The sequence below is a fragment of the Manis javanica genome, chromosome 2, assembly GCF_040802235.1.
Source record: "Manis javanica isolate MJ-LG chromosome 2, MJ_LKY, whole genome shotgun sequence".
In the NCBI taxonomy this organism is placed as follows: Eukaryota; Metazoa; Chordata; class Mammalia; order Pholidota; family Manidae; genus Manis; species Manis javanica.
The window spans coordinates 144,839,136-144,858,248 of record NC_133157.1 but is presented as its reverse complement, the minus strand read 5'-3'; the positions used below and the strand labels follow the sequence as shown (position 1 = coordinate 144,858,248).

Genomic DNA, 19,113 nt, shown 5'->3' with positions numbered 1-19,113 from the left:
CTGTAGTTGGTGGTCAAAGAACAGGATAAACTAATTGGTCCAGTGAATGTAAAATCTATGACCTTGGCAGGCTAATTGAAATTTACCTCTGGATTAGGGAAAGACATATTTCATCTTTATCTGATAGCATCTTCTCCTACCTCCCTTGTTCTTTCATAGTCATTGTGAGCATTTCCTTTTCCACTTTGTATTCTACTAGATATTCATGACTTTTTCCAATTCCCATTATCCATTATTTCTGACTTGGGTAGATAATTGCCCATAATTAGTATACATACAAAGCCAGAATATACTCAGTTCCCTTTTCTTTCCACAGATGGCTGGATCAAGGAGAAGATGATGGTAAAATTGTCAGAGAACTCTATGCCAGGGATAACAGTATCATCTTTGCAAGTGAGTGTCATGTATATACATTTCTTGGAAAATTGTTTTATGGTGATTGAGGAAAGCATTATACTGTTGGAATTAATGGTCTTCTCTTTATATCCTCAGGACAGAAGCTAGAACTTAATAGAAAAGAAACAGTAAGATTTTACTTTTGTTCTTAAATTATTTGGTACAAACAGTGTACAAATAGCTACTTGATGTGTTAAAACAGTATATAATGTTTAGTAAGGAGTATTTCTTAGTAATTTTTTCTCTGTGTCTTCTCACACTGGTATTCTTTGTTTTTGGTTTTTCTATTTAGTGGGCTGCAGAAAGATGGAAGTTTATGAAAGGAAATACTCTTCAATTCTACAACAGGCTTACTGGAGGATTTGTTCGTCTGCATCCAGACAGCACAGTTGATGCAGTTGGAGAGGAGACAGACAAATATGGTAAAATCAGTGGGCAAAGCATGTGGTGCTGTGGTAGTTTTGGGAGCTGAACGAAGGCAGAAATGTAGATCCAGTTTAATTTACAGTTTTGCTTCCTCTTTTTCAGATGGCTTTACATCAGTTTTAGGCCATTTAAATAATTATCTATCTGCATTAATACAAATGATCAATACACAACAGGCTTTAAATCTGGGCAATTTCACTATGCAGAACAGTATACCATGAGAAAACTTATATTTGATATCAATTAAGAATGAAATTGTAGGTAATTACTGTTAACTATAATTGATATAATATTATAATTCATATAAAGCAGCAATTGTAGCTCTTGAATGGAATGACCACCTAAGGAAATAAGTTGGTTCTACTAAATATCAAGTACCTATTTTGTTCAAAACACTGTGTTAAATAATTTGAGGGCCACAGAAATAAGTAAAACATCATTCTGAATTTCAGAGACTCATAATCTAGTGAAGAGGACAAACACAACAATTCTAAAGATGGTTGTTGGTAGCTATTGTCATAACACATGTATAGAGGAAAAATTAGGCAAAACCCCCTATCAGCATGTCATGAAGTCATGACCATAAGAATTAGTGAAGAGGGAGTAAACTGATAATAGTAGATTTTTGACTATACACCCAAACCTCTAACTCTTCTTGAAATTTAGACATCTACTAAGAAACACAGTTTGCCTGCTACATCTGTGGATGTATACTTCTAGAAACTATGCTGTTCAAATAACCTCTAGGATATGCTAGAGACACTGACCTATAGCATTTTCTTAAAATGTAACCTTCTCCCATTTCACATTAGAGATCCCAGGGAATAAGTCAATTTTCTCAAAATAAAATTGTGGAATTTTATTTTAAAATTTATTTCTCAAAATAAAAATATGTTGGAATCGAAAAATGCTGCCTAGTTGTCGCCTTCCAAAATTAATCTATTCCTAGGTATTTTCTTTACCTATTGGTTCCACTTGGGATCACTTATCTACTTATATCTGTTAAAATGGCCCTTCATATCCTGTTCCCAGGAGTCCCTGCTGCCAATGCTCATGCTCCCTTTTCTTTTTCTTTTTTATTTTGTTATCATTAATTTACAGTTAGATGAAGAACACTATGTTTACTAGGGTCCCCCCTTCACCAAGTCCCCCCCACAAACCCCATTACAGTCACTGTCCGTCAGGGTAGTAAGATGCTGTAGAATCACTACTTGTCTTCTCTGTGTTGCACAGCCCTCCCCATTCCCCACCCCCCACATTATACATGCTAATCGTAATACCCCCTTTCTTCTTCCCCTCCCTTACCCCTCCATGCCCTCCCATTCTCCCCAGTTCCTTTCCTTTTGGTAACTGTTAGTCCACTCTTGGGTTCTGTGATTCTGCTGCTGTTTTGTTCCTTCAGTTTTTCTTTGTTCTTATACTCCACACATGAGTGAAATCATTTGGTATTTGTCTTTCTCCGCCTGGCTTATTTCACTGAGCATAATACCCTCCAGCTCCATCCATGTTGTTGCAAATGGTAGGATTTGTTTTCTTCTTATGGCTGAATAATATTCCATTGTGTATATGTACCACATCTTCTTTATCCATTCCTCTACTGATGGACACTTAGGTTGCTTCCATTTCTTGGCTATTGTAAATAGTGCTGCGATAAACATAGGGGTGCATATGTCTTTTTCAAACTGGGCTGCTGCATTCTTAAGGTAAATTCCTAGAAGCGGAATTCCTTGGTCAAATGGTATGTCTATTTTGAGCATTTTGAGGAACCTCTATACTGCTTTCCACAATGGTTGAACTAATTTTATATTTCCACCAGCAGTGTAGGAGGGTTCCTCTTTTTCCACAACCTCACCAACATTTCTTGTTTGTCTTTTGGATGGTAGCAATCCTTACTGGTGTGAGGTGATATCTCATTGTGGTTTTAATTTGCATTTCTCTGATAACTAGCGATGTGGAGCATCTTTTCATATATCTGTTGGCCATCTGAATTTCTTCTTTGGACAACTGTCTGTTCAGCTCCTCTGCCCATTTTTTAATTGGATTATTTGCTTTTTGTTTGTTGAGGTGCATGACCTCTTTATATATTTTGGATGTCAAGCCTTTATTGGATCTGCCATTTATGAATATATTCTCCCATACTGTAGGGTTCCTTTTTGTTCTATTGATGGTATCCTTTGCTGTGCAGAAGTTTTTCAGCTTGATGTAGTCCCACTTGTTCATATTTGCTTTTGTTTTCCTTGCCCAGGGAGATATGTTCATGAAGAAGTCACTCAAGTTTATGTCCAAGAGATTTTTGCCTATGTTTTTTTCTAAGAGTTTTATGGTTCCATGACTTACATTCAGGTCTTTGATCCATTTCGAATTTACTTTTGTGTATGGGGTTAGACAGTGATCCAGTTTCATTCTCTTATATGTAGCTGTCCAGTTTTGCCAGCACCATCTGTTGAAGAGACTGTCATTTCCCCATTGTATGTTCATGGCTCCTTTATCGTATATTAATTGACCATATATGTTTGGGTTAATATCTGGAGTCTCTATTCTGTTCCACTGGTCTGTGGCTCTGTTCTTGTGCCAGTACCAGATTGTGTTGATTACTGTGGCTTTGTCGTAGAGCTTGAAGTTGGGGAGTGAGATCCCCCCCACTTTATTCTTCCTTCTCAGGATTGCTTTGGCTATTTGGGGTTTTTGGTGTTTCCATATGAATTTTTGAACTATTTGTTCCAGTTTGTTGAAGAATGTTGTTGGTAATTTGATAGGGATTGCATCAAATCTGTATATTGCTTTGGGCAGGATGACCATTTTGACGATATTAATTCTTCCTAGCCAAGAGCATGGGATGAATTTCCATTTCTTAGTGTGCTCTTTAATTTCTCTTAAGAGTGTCTTATAGTTTTCAGGGCATAGGTCTTTCACATCTTTGGTTAGGTTTATTCCTGGATAATTTATTCTTTTTGATGCAATTGTGAATGGAGTTGTTTTCCTAATTTCTCTTTCTGTTGGTTCATTGTTAGTGTGTAGGAAAGCCTCAGATTTCTGTGTGTTGATTTTATATCCTGCAACTTTGCTGTATTCCGATATGAGTTCTAGTAGTTTTGGGGTGGAGTCTTTAGGGTTTTTTATGTACAGTATCATGTCATCTGCAAATAGTGACAGTTTAACTTCTTCTTTACCAATCTGGATTCCTTGTATTTCTTTGTTTTGTCTGATTGCCATGGCTAGGACCTCCAGTACTATGTTAAATAACAGTGGGGAGAGTGGGCATCCCTGTCTAGTTCCCGATCTCAGAGGAAAAGCTTTCAGCTTCTCACTGTTCAGTATAATGTTGGCTGTGAGTTTATCATATATGACCTTTATTATGTTAGAGTGCTTGCCCTCTATAACCATTTTGCTGAGAGTTTTTACCATGAATGGATGTTGAATTTTGTTGAATGCTTTTTCAGCATTTATGGAGATGATCATGTGGTTTTTGTCCTTTTTGTTGATGTGGTGGATGATGTTGATGGATTCTTGAATGTTATACCATCCTTGCATCCCTGGGATGAATCCCACTTGGTCATGGTGAATGATCCTTTTGATGTATTTTTGAATTTGGTTTGCTAATATTTTGTTGAGTATTTTCGCATCCACATTCATCAGGGATATTGGTCTTTAATTTTCTTTTTTGTTGTTGTCTTTGCCTGGTTTTGGTGTTAGGGTGATGTTGGCATCATCGAATGAGTTTGTGAGTATTCCATCCTCTTCTATTTTTTGGAAAACTTTAAGGAGAATGGGTGTTATGTCTTCTCTGTATGTCTGATAAAATTCTGAGGTAAATCCATCTGGCTGGGGGGTTTTGTTCTTTGGTAGTTTTTTAATTACCGCTTCAATTTCTTTGCTCGTAGTTGGTTTGTTTAAATTTTGTGTTTCTTCCTTGGTCAGTCTTGGAAGGTTGTATTTTTCTAGGAAGTTGTCTATTTCTTCTAGGTTTTCCAGCTTGTTAGCATATAGGTTTTCATAGTGGTCTCTAATAATTCTTTGTATTTCTTTGGAGTCTGTTGTGATTTTCCCTTTGTCATTTCTGATTCTGTTGATTGTGTTGATTCTTTTTCTCTTGATAAGTTTGGTTAAAGGCTTATCTATTTTGCTTATTTTCTCAAAAAACCAGCTCTTGGTTTCATTGATTTTTTTCTATTGTTTTATTCTTCTCAATTTTGTTTATTTCTTCTCTGATCTTTATTATGTCCCTCCTTCTGCTGACCTTAGCCCTCATTTGTTCTTCTTTTTCCAATTTCGATAATTGTGACATTAGACTATTCATTTGGGATTGTTCTTCCTTCTTTAAGTATGCCTGGATTGCTATGTACTTTCCTCTTAAGAGTGCTTTCCCTGCTTCCCACAGAAGTTGGGGCTTTATGCTGTTGTCATTTGTTTCCATATATTCCTTGATCTCTATTTTAATTTGTTTGTTGATCCATTGATTATTTAGGAGCATGTTGTTAAGCCTCCATGTGTTTGTGAGCCTTTTTGTTTTCTTTGTACAATTTATTTCTAGTTTTATACCTTTGTGGTCTAAAAAGTTGGTTGGTAGAATTTCAATCTTTTGGAATTTACTGAGGTTCTTTTTGTGGCCTAGTATATGGTCTATTCTGGAGAATGTTCCATGTGCATTTGAGAAGCATGTGTATCCTGTTGCTTTTGGATGTAGAGTTCTATAGATGTCTATTAGGTCCATCTGTTCTAGTGTGTTGTTCAGTGCCTCTGTGTCCTTACTTATTTTCTGTCTGGTGGATCTATCCTTTGGAGTGAGTGGCGTGTTGAAGTCTCCTAAAATAAATGCATTGCATTCTATTTCCTCATTTAGTTCTGTTAGTATTTGTTTCACATATGCTGGTGCTCCTGTGTTGGGTGCACATATATTTATAATGGTTATATGCTCTTATTGGACTGACCCCTTTATCATTATGTAATGTCCTTCTTTATCTCTTGTTACTTTCTTTGTTTGGAAGTCTATTTTGTCTGATACTAGTACTGCAACACCTGTTTTTTTCTCCCTGTTGTTTGCATGAAATATGTTTTTCCATCCCTTGACTTTTAGTCTGTGTATGTCTTTGGGTTTGAGGTGAGTTTCTTGTAAGCAGCATATAGATGGGTCTTGTTTTTTTTATCCATTCAGTGACTCTTTGTCTTTTGATTGGTGCATTCAGTCCATTTACATTTAGGGTGTTTATTGAAAGATATGTACTTACTGCCAATGCAGGCTTTAGATTCGTGGTTACCAAAGGTTCAAGGTTAGCTTCTTTAGTATCTTACTGTCTAACTTAACTCACTTATTGTGCTGTTATAAACACTGTCTGGTGATTCTTTATTTATCTCCCTTCTTATTCCTCTTCCTCCATTCTTTATATGTTGGTTGTTTTATTCTGTGCTCTTTTGTGTTTCCTTTAACTGCCTTTGTGGGTGGTTGATTTTATTTTTTGCCTTTAGTTAGTATTTGGTTGGTCTGCTTTCTTTGCTGTGATTTTATTTTCTCTGGTGACATCTATTTAATCTTAGGAGTGCTCCCATCTAGAGCAGTCCCTCTAAAATATCCTGTAGAGGTGGTTTGTGGGAGGCAAATTCCCTCAATGTTTGCTTGTCTGGGAATTGTTTAATCCCTTCTTCATATTTAAATGATAATCATGCTGGATACAGTATTCATGGTTCAAGGCCCTTCTGTTTCATTGCATTAAATATATCATGCCATTCTCTTCTGGTCTGTAAGGTTTCTGTTGAGAAGTCTGATGATAGCCTGATGGGTTTTCCTTTGTAGGTGACATTTTTCCTCTCTCTAGTTGCCTTTAATACTCTGTCCTTGTCCTTCATCTTTGCCATTTTAATTATTATGTGTTTTGGTGTTTTCCTCCTTGGGTCCCTTCTGTTGGGAGTTCTGTGTTCTTCCATGGTGTATTCGATTATTTCCTCCCCCAGTTTGGGGTAGTTTTCAGCCATTATTTCTTCAAACACACTTTCTATCTGTTTTTTTCTATCTTCTTCTTCTGGTACCCCTGTAATGCAGATATTGTTCCTTTTGGATTGGTCACACAGTTCTCTTTGTTCCTGGAGATCCTTTTATCTCTCTCTGCATCATCTTGTATGCGTTCCTATTCTCTGGTTTCTGTTCCATCAATGGCCTCTTGCACCTTATCCATTCTACTTATAAATCCTTCCAGAGATTGTTTCATTTCTTTAATCTCCCTCCAGACATCATCCCTTAGCTCTTGCATATTTCTCTGCATCTCTGTTAGCATGTTTATGATTTTTATTTTGAATTCTTTCACAGGGAGATTGGTTAGGTCTATCTCCCCATTTTCCTTCTCTGGGGAGACTGTCTGGGTTAATCTGGTCTGTATCAAATTTTTCTACCTTTTCATGGCGATAGAGGTAGTTGTGGGAAGATGGTACATGTGTTGGTTGGGAGAACATTCCTTCTTGCTGGTTTGTGGCCTTCTTCTCCTGGGAGAACAGCAACCTCTGGTAGCTTGTGCTGGGCAGCTGCACACAGACAGGGCCTCTGATTCTTGTCTGGCTGCTGTGGAGTTAAGCTCCACAGTTGCTATGGGTGTGGCTGGCTTCAGTCTGCTGCTCCAATATGGTGGAGACATGTGGGGGTGGGTGGGGGAGGGACAGGTGGGAGGCTGTTTATTGCCATGAGGGGCCTCCAAGCTGCTGCCACCCAGGGGGTTAGGGTGCCCGGAGTTCCCTGGGATTCCTAGCTGCTCAGCTAAGTGTCCTAGGATGCTTCTGTCCAGCTGTGGGGTCCCTGTCCCTTTAAGACTTTCAGAAAGCACTAGCTTTTCTTTGTCTCGGGGGTGCCAGCTGTGGAGACCCACTCACAGGTCTTACTGTCCTGTTTCCCTAGTATCCAGCACAGCACGTACTGTGTGTCTGCACTCTAGTGTGGATGGCTAGGGCTGGGTGTTTAGCAGTCCTGGGCTCCCTCTCACTCCCTGCTCTGACTCCTCTCCTCCCGCCGGGAGCTGGGGTGAGGGGTGCTTGGGTCCCGCCGGGCTGCAGCCTGTATCTTACCCCCTTTGCAAGGCACTGGGTTCTCACAGGTGTGGATGTATCCTGGATGTTGTCCTGTGTCTTCTGGTCTCTCTTTTAGGAATAGTTGTATTTTCAAAATTATACATGGTTTTGGGAGGAGATTTCTGCTGCTCTACTCATGCCACCATCTTGGCTCTGCCTCTCTTTTCTTATTGAAAGCAGTCGATTGTATTTACAAATGTGGTCACAAAAATATATCCCATCATTAAATCAGAAATTGTGAAGGATTTAAGTTTTACCCTACTTTCAAAACACATGAGAGTTCTGTCAGAGACCCTGACTGTTTATTTCTCAAAGCCAATGCAGCAGCAAGAGCAATATTTTGTAATTGTTTCCCAAGTCCCAGTCTCCCAGTATCCTGGGGTGATGGTCTGATAGTACCTACATGTGCAGGTGGGTGCATTAAAGGAAAGAAACTCCCAAATTAGGAAATCCTGATCTTATATATGGTTGTCTATCCTTCTGTCCAGATAAACAGAGAGAGAGAGAGAGAGTGAAAAGAAAGGGAGAGAGGGAGATAGCAAAATTTTACAATGTTGGTATGTTTCCTTATACAAACATATTGTGAATGCCTTTATTCAGAGGAATTGGACCATACAGGAAAGCAACAAATGTAGGGAGGATTGTGTTCTAATGCCCATCTCACAAGCTAGTTTACAAAGGGATCTTGCCATTCCCACATCAAGAGGTGGAGTTCATTTCCTTTCCCCTTACTGGGTCATGTTTTGACTACTAGAATGCAGATGACACAACACTGTAACTGCCAAGATCTGCATTTTTCTATCTCCACTTCTTGGATGACAGCCCTCATGCTGTGAGGAGGCCCAGACAGTCATACAGAGAGGCTCCAAGGAAAGAACTGATGCTCTGACAGTCCCAGCTGAGTCCTGAGCTGCAACCAGCACTACCTACTGGCATGTAACTCCCTGTGAAGACCAGGCTAACATGTAGATGATGAATCCAAGAGACTTTGTGCTCTTAAGTATTTCTCACACTTTAAAATGCTAGTCCTGTAATATATTAAGTAGAATGAGCAGTCCTGAGACTGGAGGTCCAGGATAGTATGAGTAATAGTCCTTGGAATAACAGATGTTTGCAACAGGAGGTTTTTTTTATGTGTGAATATTACTTGCAGCATCATTTCCTGATGTTCAGCTCAGTGTCCCAAAACTTCACACTCATGAATCAATTTTCACATTCCTGGAAAGTTGTGATGAATAATGCTGACCCATGGACATCTTTTCAGGAAAATATTTTAAGAGCACATCTCTAAGTTTGTAGTTTTCACTCCACAAAGTAATGTTGTTTTTAATGCCATGTGCCAATCCTTCTATTTAGTTATTAAGCTGGTTGTGAATTTAGCTACTCCCATACTCAGAGTCAGAATGTTATTTCTCTCGAGAGCTACTGAATAATTTCTTGGCAATACTGAACCTAAAACCAGAGACACACATGAGATCTTTGGTATATCATAGGGAACTTCATTTTATAATCATAAGCTTTTAGGTATTAAAAACACTATTGTGCCAATAGTGGTAGTGGCAATCACAAACAAGTCTACTTGTCTCTAGTGTGCAATCCTAGAACTAAAAGTAAGGATCAGACAACCAAAGCAATTTCATTTTTAACTCTAAACCTTCATGGCTACTTTAAGTCAGGGCCAGTTTAATAAACTTCCTATCCCTTAAATTTCAAAAGAGTTATAAAGTACATATTCACAGTTTCTCATTTTCTCATTTACAGTAGTATTCTTTCAAGGAAAAAATTCAAAATCTAAGTACAAATTTATTTGACTTGCATTCTAAAAGGATTAGCAAGCATTTAAAAAATGTACAAAATATCTTCTCACTGGACGTTTCTAATGTGTTATTACTGGCCTCTGTATTATCTCTAAGAATCTATGTAAATAACTAACAATTGTTTTCCCTTATCTGTGGTTTCATTTACAGTGATTTTAGTTATCTGAGGTTTAAGGTATATGCAGTCAACTGCAGTCTAGAAGCAGATGAGCCTTGCTCTTTCCTAGGCCAGAAGGTCAGTAGTAGCCTGACCATAGGAGAGAATGCTGACCACATGCTAAGTCACAATGTCTGTGTCATTCACCTCACTTCATCTTATCATGTAGGCATTTTATCATCTTACTTCATCAGAAGAAGAAGGCTCAGTACAGGGCATGAAAATACTTAGACTACATTCATATAATTTTTACTCTAGTATATTGTTATGATTCTACTTTATTAGTTATTATTGCTAATGTATAGGAAAAACTGTATATATATATATATACACATATATACACTCATATATGTGTGTATGTATGTGTGCGTGTATATATATATGTGTGTATACATATACACACATATATATATACATATATTTACACACACATAAACATACATACACACATACATGTTGTATATATCTTGAAACATATCCCCCATGCATAAGAGGGGCTGCTGTACCAGGTTTTGACAGTGGGTTTTTGCTTTTGTTTTTGGAATGTTTATTTGGTGCCATGTCAGACTAAGGCATACGGAAGAGGTGACCACATTCTTCTGCGTGGAGGTTCTAAAATATGTTCACAGATTACTTGACACCGCTCTCTTCAAAAGGTGGGGCATATTCCCCTCCCCTTGAGTATGAGCTGGATTAGTCACTTTCTCCTAACAAACAGAATATAGTGGAAGTGGCTGTGTGTGACTTTTGAGATTAGGTCATAAAAGGCATTATATATTTCTCCTTGTACTCTCTCTTGGATCACTCACTCTGAGGGAAGCCAACTGCCATGTCATAAGGACATTCAAGCAGCCCTGTAAAGAGGCCAACAACCATGTGAGTGAGCCATCTTGTGAGAGAATCTTCTGGCTTCAGTAAAGCCTTCAGATGATGACAGCCCCAACCAACAACTTCAGTGCAACCTCACAAGAGACCCTGATCCAGAGTTTTGCAGATAAGTTGCTCCTGAATGCTTCACTACAGAAATTGTAAAGTATTAAATATTTGTTTTAAGCTACTAAAGTTTTGGATTAACATTTGCACAGCAAGAGATGACTAATAAATCAGTTCAGACACTGCTCTTTAAGATAGCTGCTCTCACTATCTCAGAGTGAGTATTTTCTCACTATGGGCACTATGGTGGTCTTCACCTTTCTTTTACACTAAGTTATGGCCAAGAATGGAAGGACAATATATCTCCCATCTCTAATCTGAAACCTTACCTTCTTTCTTTTATTGCTGATTCATTTCTACATTCTGCAGTGGTGCAGTGGGTAGCCCTGAATGTTTAGTACAGTTTTTCTGCACTGAAAATTATGAAATATTTTTGAAGGGAATTAAAGACCTAAATAAGTAGAAAAACATCCTGTGTTCATGAATTGGTAGACTTAATATTATTCAGTTGGTAATACTCTCCAAACTGATCTATAGATTCAGTGTAATCCCTAACAAAACCCTATACCCTTTTTTGCAGAAATGGAAAACCTAATATTACATTTCATATAGAATTGCAAAGAACCCTTAGTAGCCAAAGCAATACTGAAAAAGAACAAAGTTGGAAGTCCTACATTTCCTGATTTGGTAATTACTACAAAGCTGTAATATTCAGAACATTATGGAACTGTCATAAAGATAGACACATAGATCAACGGAATAGTGTTTTGTATTTTTGTATGAGATGGTCAGTCAGGTATGGTCATAAAAGAAAACACAGGAGACACATAGAAAACAAAGTTAATTATACTCACACATCCTAGAGACAGGAGGCATAGCATACCACACAAGACCACACAGAAAAACACCAGGGTGGTTAAGAGACAGCAGATGGAGCGAGGGAGCACTAGGACCATGGCCTTACCTGGGATTTCCACAGGAAAGGCAAGGCGGGGCCAGGTAAATAGTTCAGCAAGTTTTGGGTTATAGAGGTGATCTTTAGTTGCCTGGTACTTGGCCCTGGGATGATTAAGGCAGAGGAATATTGCCTCCCAGAATTCATGGGACAGAAACAGGAGGTATGATTCTAGATTGATTAGTAAGCATATCAAAGTTATGCTATAGTCTGGGCCTTTTGCTATGTCTAAGAATTGATAAGCCCAGGGAGAGGGCAGCCTCTCTCCCATCCAGAAAGGATTTTTAAGACGTCAAATCATCATAGCAGAAAATTTAAATTATACACAATACAATTAGAATTGAGAGTCTAGAAATAAACCTGTTTATCTATAACCAACTGATTTTTGATAATGGTGTCAAGACCATTCAATTGAGGAAAGAAGAATATCTTCAACAAATGGTGCTGGGACAACAGGACATCCAAATGCAAAAGAATTAAGCTGGATCCTTATTTCACACCATATAGAAAACTTACAATGGACCAAAGGCATAAGTGTAAGAGCTAAAACTATAAAACTCTTAGAAGAAAGCATAGGTATAAATTTGCACATCCTTAGAATAGTCAGTGGTTTCTTAGATATGGAAAGTATAAGCAACAAATTAAAAATATCAAATTATCATCAAATCATCAAATTAAATAGTTTTGTGCACCAAAGGATACTATCAAGAAATGAAAAGGTAATCCACAAATTGGGAGAAAATATTTGCAAATCATGTATCTGATTAGGATCTAGTATCCAGAATACGTAAAAAGTTCTTAAAACCACCACAAAAAGATAAACAAATCATTTAAAAAATGGGCAAAGCCAGGGGGAGAAGGACAAATATCATATGATTTCACTTATTTGTGGAATCTAGAAACAAAACAAAATGAGTGAAACAGCAGTAGACTCATAGACACTGAGAAGTGACCGATGGTTACTATGGGGGAGGGGTTGGGGTGGGCTGGCAGGGAGGGTGAAGGGGATAAAAGGGCACAAAAATTCTCAATCACAATATAAGTTGGTCACAGGGATGGTAGTATAGAATATAGCCAATGAATCTGTGCTATCTTCCTATGTTGACAGTAACCTCCCTGGGTGTGGTGGGGGGGCTGAAGATTTAACTATATGGGAAACTGTTGAACCAGTGTGTTTTATACTTGAAATCAACCTAAGATTGTATATGAACTATACCTTAATAAAAAAGTGGGCAAAGCACTTGAGTAGACATTTATACAAAGAAGATACACAAGTGACCAAAAAATACACGAAAATAGTGTCATTAGTATTAGGAAAATGCAAATCAAAATCACAATGAGATACCACTTCATACCCACCATGTTGGCTATAACAAAAATAACAGAAAATAACAAGTGTTAGAACCTTGTATTCCTGGTGGGAATATAAAATGATTCAACTACTTTGTAAAAATATCTGTCAATTCATGAAGAAATTAAACATAGAATTACCATGTCACCTAGCAAATCCACTCCTAGGTATATACCCAAGAAAACTGAAAATAAAAACTTGTGTACAAATGTCTATTGCATTATTCACAATAGCCAAAAAATGGAAATACTCTGAATGTCTATCAGCTACTAAATGGATAAAAAAATATGATATATCTGTACAATGTAATATTATTCATTTGTGAAAAGGAATGAAGTACTGATACATGCTACAACATGGATAGATGTAAAAACACTGTGGTAAGTGAAAGAAGCCAGTTGGAAAAGACCACATATTGTCTAATTTCATTTATATGAAGTATCCAGAATAGGCAAATTCACAGAGATAGAAAGTAAGTCAGTGGTTGCTGGTGGGGAGGGGTAAAGGGGATAGGGATTGACTGTCTAGTGCATACAAGGTTCTTTGGGGATGATTAAAATGTTCTGGAACTACATAGTGATGAAGGTTACACAACCTTGTGAATGCACTACATGCCACTGAATTGTACACTTTAAAATGATTAACTGGGAATTTTATATTATTTTACCATATCTTTTTAAAAAGATGTAATGAGCCCTTGTGTATTGTACAACAGTAGGGATACAGTTCACATTTGTAATTGTTATGGATTTGTATATTTATTAAGAGTTTTCTAACAAAAGTGCAATAAAGTATTTTGAGGAAGGGGCAACTCCAATTTTCACTAAGTCTTTATTTCACTTAGCAATCATGTTGAATGTGGCTTATTAAAGACAGACAGATAAACAATCATGTATATCAGGAAGATGTAACATAGTAAACCTTCCTGCCAGGTATCCACAGTTTACATCATGACTTGCACTAGTTTTATATAAAGGGATAGGTCTGGAGTAGGTTATAGGGAGAGTAGAGCTCTGATACTTGTTTTAGCACTATGTCCTTTCCCTTTTCCCTGCTGGAGTGAAGGTATGGCATATCACATGAAGTCTGGAGACATACATGAAGAAAGCATGTTGGGAGAGGGCTCTCCCTGTATCTCTTGCATTTCTACACAATCTGGGTCTCCTTAAGCTGTCTACAGCCACTTGAAGAAGGTCTGTAGGAGATACTGAAAGATAAAAACTATCTATCTCCCTGAAGACGTTCAGGGATAGTAAATTCTCTGTCCTCTCCTCAGAGTACATTTGCTCTCTGATTAAGATAATAAAGATAATATCTCCTTGAGGGCAAAGATTGCCAACAGCCTCTAATAAAACAGGGTTTTCCAAAACTGAAAGTCCCCCAGCCATGACGTAGAGCCACTGTGTGTGCAACATTTACTTAGTACCACTTTATCGTCCCCATGGGACTTGAAGGTCAGGAGAACCAGTAACCACTGGTAGTTCCTGCTGCCTACTGTGCTGTGTCTAATAAACTGTTTAAATTCCACATGTCTCCAAACTTCATATGGAATGCCATCTAGCTATGTCCCCACTGAGTGAATTCAGGAAACTATGGCTAGCTGACTTAGCAGCTTCATGCTGTTCTTGGACTGCCTGTTTGTGTGACAAACTGGTGTCTTCTTCCAGGAGATATTTGTTGAGTGACATGAGAAGAGAGTGGACCTAGAGCCGCTAAATCATAGGGAAGGACTATAGGAACACATAGCAAAGCAGGAATATTTCGAGATTGACTTGATCCCTTAATTTCTCTTGAATCTGCGGCATGGATTCCTGGGTTTCCAGTGATTTCAGAGCAGGCACAGATAGAACATGTAAGTAGGTGCCGTCTGGCTACCCAATTGCAAAAAGGCCTTACTAGGATAAGATTCCCCAATATCAGGAGGTTGTTGACGGTATTTTAAGAATGCTAATCTAGTGTGACACACTCATGAGTCACTATTTTGACTTTTGTGCTGTTGGATGGAGAAATGGCAGTGACCAACCTGCAGTTTTGGTGAAAGGGAAACCAGAAGGGAGAGAGCAGATCATTTTTCTGTCCCTTCTGAGTAGCTCCTAGCAGCTGCATCTGAGCTGAGGGTGATAGGGGCTTTGAAATTTCAGACAATGACTTATGATTTTAATACTCAAACTATAGCACAAAACATATATTGGAGAGGTAATATTTATGGTTTTTCTTTCAAATTGACTTTAAATTGTTTCATCATCCCAAAAGAAATCCTGAAGGAAATTTTGTTAAAATTACATTCTACTTTTTTCTCTTTTTTAGAAATTCTAAATCATATTCACAGGGGAGATTGATTAAATACACATATATTCAAGTACTTATGTGTACCAGATACTCATCTAGATGCTAGAGATACATAGCAATCAAAACAGATGTAATCTGTTTCTGTTTAGAGTTTATATTCTGATAAGATTGTTCTATCTGTTTTGGGAGTAGGGAAGGAGTCTTTGCAACTTTTGAATTTACTTATTCTTACCTCTCAGATTTATGGAGATATAATTGACATATAATATTGTGTAAGCTTAGATCTACAATGTGATGATTTGATAAATATATATACTGCAAAATAACTACCACAATCAGGTTAGTGAACATATACCGCACTTCATATAATTATAATTTTTTTGGTTATGAGAACATTTAAGATATACTGTCAGAAACTTTCAAGTATAAAATACAGTATTGTTAATATTAGTTACTGTGCCATATATTAGATCTCAGAACCTATTCATCTTATAATTGGGAGTTTGTATATTTTGACCAGCATCTCATTTCCACCTTTGCTCAGCCCTAGAAACCACCATTCTATTCTGTGTTCTTGTGAGTTCAGTTTTTTGGTTTTTGATTCCACATTTAAGAGAGATTATACAGTATTTGATTTTCTGTCTGACTTACTTCACTTAGCCTTAAGGTCCATGTATGTTGTCACAAATGGCAGGATTTCCTTCTTTTTTTGCTGAATATTCATCTACATCAGTATCTGTATATACATCTACATAGCTATATGTATTTACAGCTACGTATCTATCATATTTCTTTATCCATTCATTTGATGATGGACACTTACATTGTTTCCATTTTCTGGCTATTGTGAATAATACTGCAATGAACATGAGAGTACAGATATGTCTTCAAGATAATTATTTCATTTACTTTTGATATATACCCAGAAATGGGATTGATGGAAAATATGGTAGTTCTATTGTTTATTTCTTTTTAAAGATTTTTTATTAAGTTATAGTTGATACAATATTACATTGGTTTCAAGTATACAACAGTGATTCAACAGTTACAGTATTAAATCCTCCCCCCAACTAGTGCAGTTACCATCAACACTGAAAGATGTTACAGAACCGTTGACTGTATTCTCCATGCTGTACTACCATCCCTGTGACAATTTATGATTGAGAATTTTTGTGTCCCTTTATCTCCCTTACCCTCCCCAACTACCCACTCCAACTCATCCCCCATGGTAACCACTAGTCACTACTCAGTGTGAGTCTACTGCTGTTTTGTTCACTTTGTTTTGTTTTTTGATTCCATGTGTAAGTGAAATCATATGCAATGCAATCCCTATCAAAATAACAATGGCAATCAAAACAGATGTAATCTGTTTCTGTTTAGAGTTTATATTCTGATGAACTAGAGCAAATAATCCTAAAATTCATATGAACCAAAACCCCAAAAAGCCAAAGCAATCTTGAGAATCTAGGGGTATTAAACTCCCTGACTTAAGGCTATACTAAAAAGCTAAAGTAATCAAAACATTATGGTACTGGCACAAGAAAAGATCCATAGATCAATGGAACAGAATTAAACCCACACATCTATGGTCAATTAATACATAATAGAGGAGCTATGAATATACAATGGGAAAAAGACAGTCTCTTCAATAAATGGTGCTGAGAACTGGACAGCTACATACAAGAGAATGAAACTGGATTACTGTCTAACTCCATACTCAAAAGTAACCTTGAAATGGATTAAAGACCTAAATATTAGATGTGAAACCATAAGACTCTTAGAAGGCAAAAATCTCTTGAACATAAACATGAGCAATTTTTTCTGGACACGTTTTCTTGGGCAAGGGAAACAAAAGCAAATATGGACAAGTGGGTAGACGGGATGGGTGGGCTAATCAATCTAAAAAACTTCTGTACAGCAAAGGACACCATCAGCAAAACAAAAAGGCAGCTTACAGTTGCCTGGGAGAATGTATTCATAAATGATTTATTCAATAAGGGGTAACATCCAAAATACATAAAGAACTCATATGACCTAACCCCCAGAAATGAATAACCCTATTACTAATTTTGAGGAACCTCCATAGTGTTTGCTGAAGAGGCCATATCACTTTACCTTCCCACCAACAGTGCTCCAGGACTCCTTTTCCTTCATATCCTTGTGGAATTGGTTATCTCTTTTTGATAATAGCCATTCTAAGTCATTGTGGTTTTAATTTGCATTTTCCTGATGATTAATGATGTTGAGCACCTTTTCATGAACTTCTTGGCCATTTTATGTCTTTGAAAATATTCAAATATACTTCCATTTTTTAATCAGATTGTTTGTTTGCTATTGAATTGCATGAGTTCCTTATGTATTTTGGAAATAAATCCATCATAAGATAATGGTTTGCAAATATTTTTCCCAGTTCAGTAGTTGCCTTTTCACTTGTTTCTTTTGCTGTACAGAAGTTTTTAAATTTGATGTGGTCCCACTTGTTGATATTTGATTTTGTTGTTTGTGCTTTGTGCTTGTACTTTGATGTCATATCCAAAAGATCATTGCCAAGACCAGTAGAAAGGAGATAGTTCCCTAGTGTTCTTCAAGGAGATTTCTCATTTCAAGTCTTACACTTAAGTCACAAATCCATTTCAACTTAGTTTTTGTAAGTCATGTAAGGTAGGGGTCCAATTTCATTCTTTTATACGTGGGTACCTAGTTTTCCAGTGCCATTTATTGAAGAGACTATCCTTTCTCCATTGAGTATTCTTCACTCCCTTGTCAAATGTTAGTTGGCCATATATGTGTGGGTTTATTTCTGGGCTGTTTATTCTTTTCTATTGGTTTATGTGTCTGTTTTAATGCCAGTATCATACTGTTTTGATTATACCTTTGTAGTATAAAGTCAGGAAGTGTGATGCAAAATTTCTTTTATTATTCGGGGGCTTTTGTGGTTCCCTGTAAATTTTATGATTGTTTTTTCTATTTCTTTGAAAAATGACATTGAAATTTTAATAGGGGATGTGTTGAATCTATAGATGGCTTTGGGTAGTATGAACATTTTAACAATATTTTTTCTTTAATCCATGAACATGGGATATCTTTCCATTTATTTGTATCTTTTTCAGTTTCTTTCATCACTGTCTTATAGTTTTTGGTGAATGAATAAATTTATTCATAAGTATTTTAATGTTTTGATCTGTTGTATGGGATTGTTTTATATATTTTTCAGGTAGTTCACTGTTAGTATATAGACACTTATCTGATTTTTTTTGTGTGTTGATTTTGTATCCTGCTACTTTACTGAAATCATTTATTCTAATAATTTTTGGTGGAGACTTCAGGATTTTACATATATATGTGTGATCATATCATCTGCAAACAGTACCAATTTTCCTTTCCAATTTGGATACATCTGTTTCCTTTTCTGTCCTAATTGCTCAGACTGGGACTTCCAGTATTATATTGAATAGGAATGGTGATAGTGGTGATTGTTTTCTTCCTGATCTTAGAGGAAAAGCTTTCAGTCTTTCACCATTGAGTCTCATATAAGCTGTGGGCTTGTCATATATGGCCTTTATTCTGTTGAGGTATGTTCCTTCTCTATCCACTTTTTTTAGAGGTCTTTTTTTTTCATGAAAGGTTGTTGCATTTTGTCAAATGACTTCTCTGCATTTATTGAAATAACCATATATTTTTTTCTTTAATTCTGTTAATGTGGTTTATCATATTTATTAATTTGAATTTTGAATGATCATTG

At 36.9% G+C, this 19,113-nt stretch overlaps 1 protein-coding gene across 1 annotated transcript in view; it reads left to right on the top strand.

Moving 5' to 3' along the window:
• RP1 (RP1 axonemal microtubule associated) overlaps positions 1-19,113 on the top strand; it is a 370,859-nt gene that overhangs the window by 168,175 nt on the left and 183,571 nt on the right. Inside the window, exons 10-12 of the mRNA XM_036999525.2 lie at positions 317-393; positions 493-524; positions 689-818. Of these exons, the coding sequence (XP_036855420.2) occupies positions 317-393; positions 493-524; positions 689-818 (239 nt within the window). The remainder of the gene's footprint in view (positions 1-316; positions 394-492; positions 525-688; positions 819-19,113) is intronic.